This window comes from Myotis davidii, unplaced genomic scaffold (genome assembly GCF_000327345.1).
Source record: "Myotis davidii unplaced genomic scaffold, ASM32734v1 scaffold187, whole genome shotgun sequence".
Taxonomy (NCBI): Eukaryota; Metazoa; Chordata; class Mammalia; order Chiroptera; family Vespertilionidae; genus Myotis; species Myotis davidii.
The window spans coordinates 2202405-2205424 of record NW_006383018.1 but is presented as its reverse complement, the minus strand read 5'-3'; the positions used below and the strand labels follow the sequence as shown (position 1 = coordinate 2205424).

The 3020-nt window shown below is 43.7% G+C and overlaps 1 protein-coding gene across 2 annotated transcripts in view; it reads right to left on the bottom strand.

The window, feature by feature from the left end:
- Positions 1–2143, bottom strand: part of GTPBP10 (GTP-binding protein 10 (putative)) — a 22161-nt gene extending 20018 nt beyond the window's left edge. Inside the window, exon 1 of one of the 2 annotated variants that reach the window (XM_006779187.2) lies at positions 2006–2143. In XM_006779187.2, coding sequence (XP_006779250.1) covers positions 2006–2038 — 33 coding nt within the window. In that variant the 5' untranslated portion in view covers positions 2039–2143. Of the gene's footprint in view, positions 1–1728; positions 1974–2005 lie in introns of those variants that run through there. The other variant, XM_006779188.2, reaches the window with a different exon arrangement.
- Positions 2144–3020: the final 877 nt, after the last annotated feature.

Sequence of the window (3020 nt, the reverse complement as noted above, 5' to 3'; positions counted from 1 at the left end):
CATTCAAAAATAGGCAAAAGACCTGAACAGACACTTCACTAAAGAACATATGCAGATGGAAAATAGCATATGAAAACAATGCTCCACACAAATATGTCATTAGGGAAATGCAAATTAGAACAATGAGATACCACTAAATACCTATTAGAATTGCCAAAACTGCCCGACTGGCGTGGCTCAGTGGTTGAGCCTTGACCTATGAACCAGAAGGCCATGGGTTTGATTCCCAGTCAGGGCACATGCCCAGATTGGGGGCTTGATCCCCAGTGTGGGGTGTGCAGGAGGCAGCCAATCAATGATTCTCATCATTGATGTTTCTCTTTCTCCCTCTCCCTTCCTCTCTGAAATCAATAAAAATACATTAAAAATGCTCAGCACTATATTCAAAACTCTTAACCTACCTTTGGTTCATTTCCATTCGTTCAACCCCTCCTATGTTTTTCCTCTTTTGCTCTACTACTAGTTATACTTTCACACCTCCATGCCACGCTGCTCATGCTTTTCCTCTACTTTCTGTAATTTGATCTTTTCTACCGTAAACCTACCTGAATGCCATTTGCTGATGTCTTTCTTAATTCCTTTAATCAACACTTATCAACTTTGCCGACCTCTTAGTCATTTGATTATACCTCTATTGGTATTAGTACACTTTCTGAAATCTTATACTGCATTTAGTATTTACTTGTTTCCCTGACTAAATCAAGACCTTCTTGCAGGTAAAGAGCCTATGTATTAACTCTCAGACTATCAAGATTCCTTACAGAGTAATTTCTTAAATTAATAATGTTTACATCTTTAGTCCTCTAGAGTAGTTGCAAGTATCAAAAACATCTGTAAACTTTTTGCAAAATACATGCACTTGGCTGACCTTTCTGATATACTCTGGAGGGGAGGGGGAGAGGCTACTTCAAGCCAGGATATCTAGCAAAAGCTCCCCTGGTGGTGCCTATGCAGTTCAGACCTGAGATTGAGGTACATGGGTCATAGCAAAGAATCGAATTGCAGGGACTCATTTAACTATGCAAATGTATTCATAAAACAGAGTGTTGTAAGAGAATAGGGTGGGAGAAATATATAAGAGATAAACTTGAGGGCCAACCAGAGCATTTTTCCCTGGACGTGAACTTAGGCTTTCCTTCTGGCGAGGCGAGATCAGAAGAATTAGATTCCAATTGCAATGACGCTGATTGGAAGTGACCTTTTATGGCAGTAAGGTTACACAAGTGGACTTTATTAACTTATCCACAACAAAATGCAGTAGTTTGTGCATTTTCACTGCTTAGTTTAGACTGAACATATTCAGAGACTTAGAACCCAAATTTAAAAGAAATATCTCAATCTTATCGTTAGTAATAAGGCAATGCCTGAACTATAATGCTGGCTAGTTGCAAAAAGCATTACTAGTAAGGCTCTCAAAGAGGCTTTTAAATGTGAAGCAACCGTACATTTTTTTACAGTTTGATTTTAAAACCGACACTACACAAAAACTGACCTAAATTTCTTGCAAGAAGGCAAGCCTATTATTACATATTTTCATTTCTCTCTCTCCCTTCCTCTCTGATAAGAACGTACCTAACACTGATGAAAAGTCGTCTTTAGAAAGCTCTTAAGAACCATGCACTAAAGGTAAAATGTGTATGTAAACGGCCTAGGACTACGAATACTATTTCTTAAGAGGAAAATACACGATTTGAGCCCAAAGCAAAAGTCAAGCTCCACTCCACGTACACAGTAGTGCATGTCTAAAAGCAGGCCCATGCCCAGCTCTCCATCCCACTTCGCACAATTCCCCAGAAGAATCTCACACCCGGTCCCCAAACCGCCGTCCGAACCGAGCCGGGCAGACACACCCCGCTCCCAGGCCAACCCGAGAGACTAGGGTGGAAAAAAGCAGGAGAGAGACTCCCAAATAGAAAGGGGGGCTGGCAGAGGAGAACCAGAGCCCCGGGGCGGGGCTAGAAGCACCCGGCGCTCGGCCATCAGGCAGAGGGGCACGTGCACGGACCTTCCTCAACAACACGCAACCGCAGTGCACCATGACTGCGACCCGCCAGCACTCGCTCCCGCAGAACGTGTCCGCGCCGAGTCGCCGCGCAGCCTTTCTACGTCATTGCCGGGCGCCGACTGTGTTTCTCCGCCGGCTCCGGCGGGGAAAGCCGCATGCGCCGTAAGCTGTACTCGCGCAAGCCTAGGCCCATGCGCGGTGTGGTGCGACCTGCGGAAGGTGGGCTGTGTTCTGTTTATGGGGAAGCAGCACAGGACTGCGAGGCAGTGTCGAGCCCAGCCGTGCGGCTCAGTGGTTGAGCCCCGGCACAGGAACCAGGAGGTCAGAGCACAGGCCCTGGTTGCAGCTTCATCCCCAGCTGGGGCCTGCATGGTGTGGTGATTCTCTCTCATCATTGATGTTTCTGTCTCTCTATCCCTCTCTAAAATTAAAAAAAGTATATATTTTAAAAAGATATTTCCTTGTGAAAGATATATATTGTATGATGTTAAACTGTTTGTCCATAGACTACAATGAAAATTGTCAAACTTGATTCTCTTCTTTTTTTAAAATATATTTTCTTGATTTTTTACAGAGAGGAAGGGAGAGGGATAGTCAGAAATATCTATCAGCTGCCTCCTGCACACCCCCTACTGGGGATGTGCCCGAAACCAAGGTACATGCCCCTGGCCAGAATCAAAGCTGGGATCCTTCAGCCCGCAGGCTGACGCTCTATCCACTGAGCCAATAGCTGTTTTTCTTTTTAGTATTCATAACCTCCCTTTTATGCATCCCCCTTCTCTTCTTTATAATTACTTCTTCTTACTACAGGTACTAGGTAACATTCTGCCTTCCTCTGATAGTGCCCATTAAAACTGAATCTCAGGCATGGATTTGATACCTGTATTTTACTAGTTGATATGATTTTTAAGTCAGTGTGTTAATTCTCTCAGAGCATTTATTTTTTTACTTTTTGTAACTACTAAAAAACATTGAAGCTATATTGTAGGAGATCCTTCAGTGTAGGACATATGTG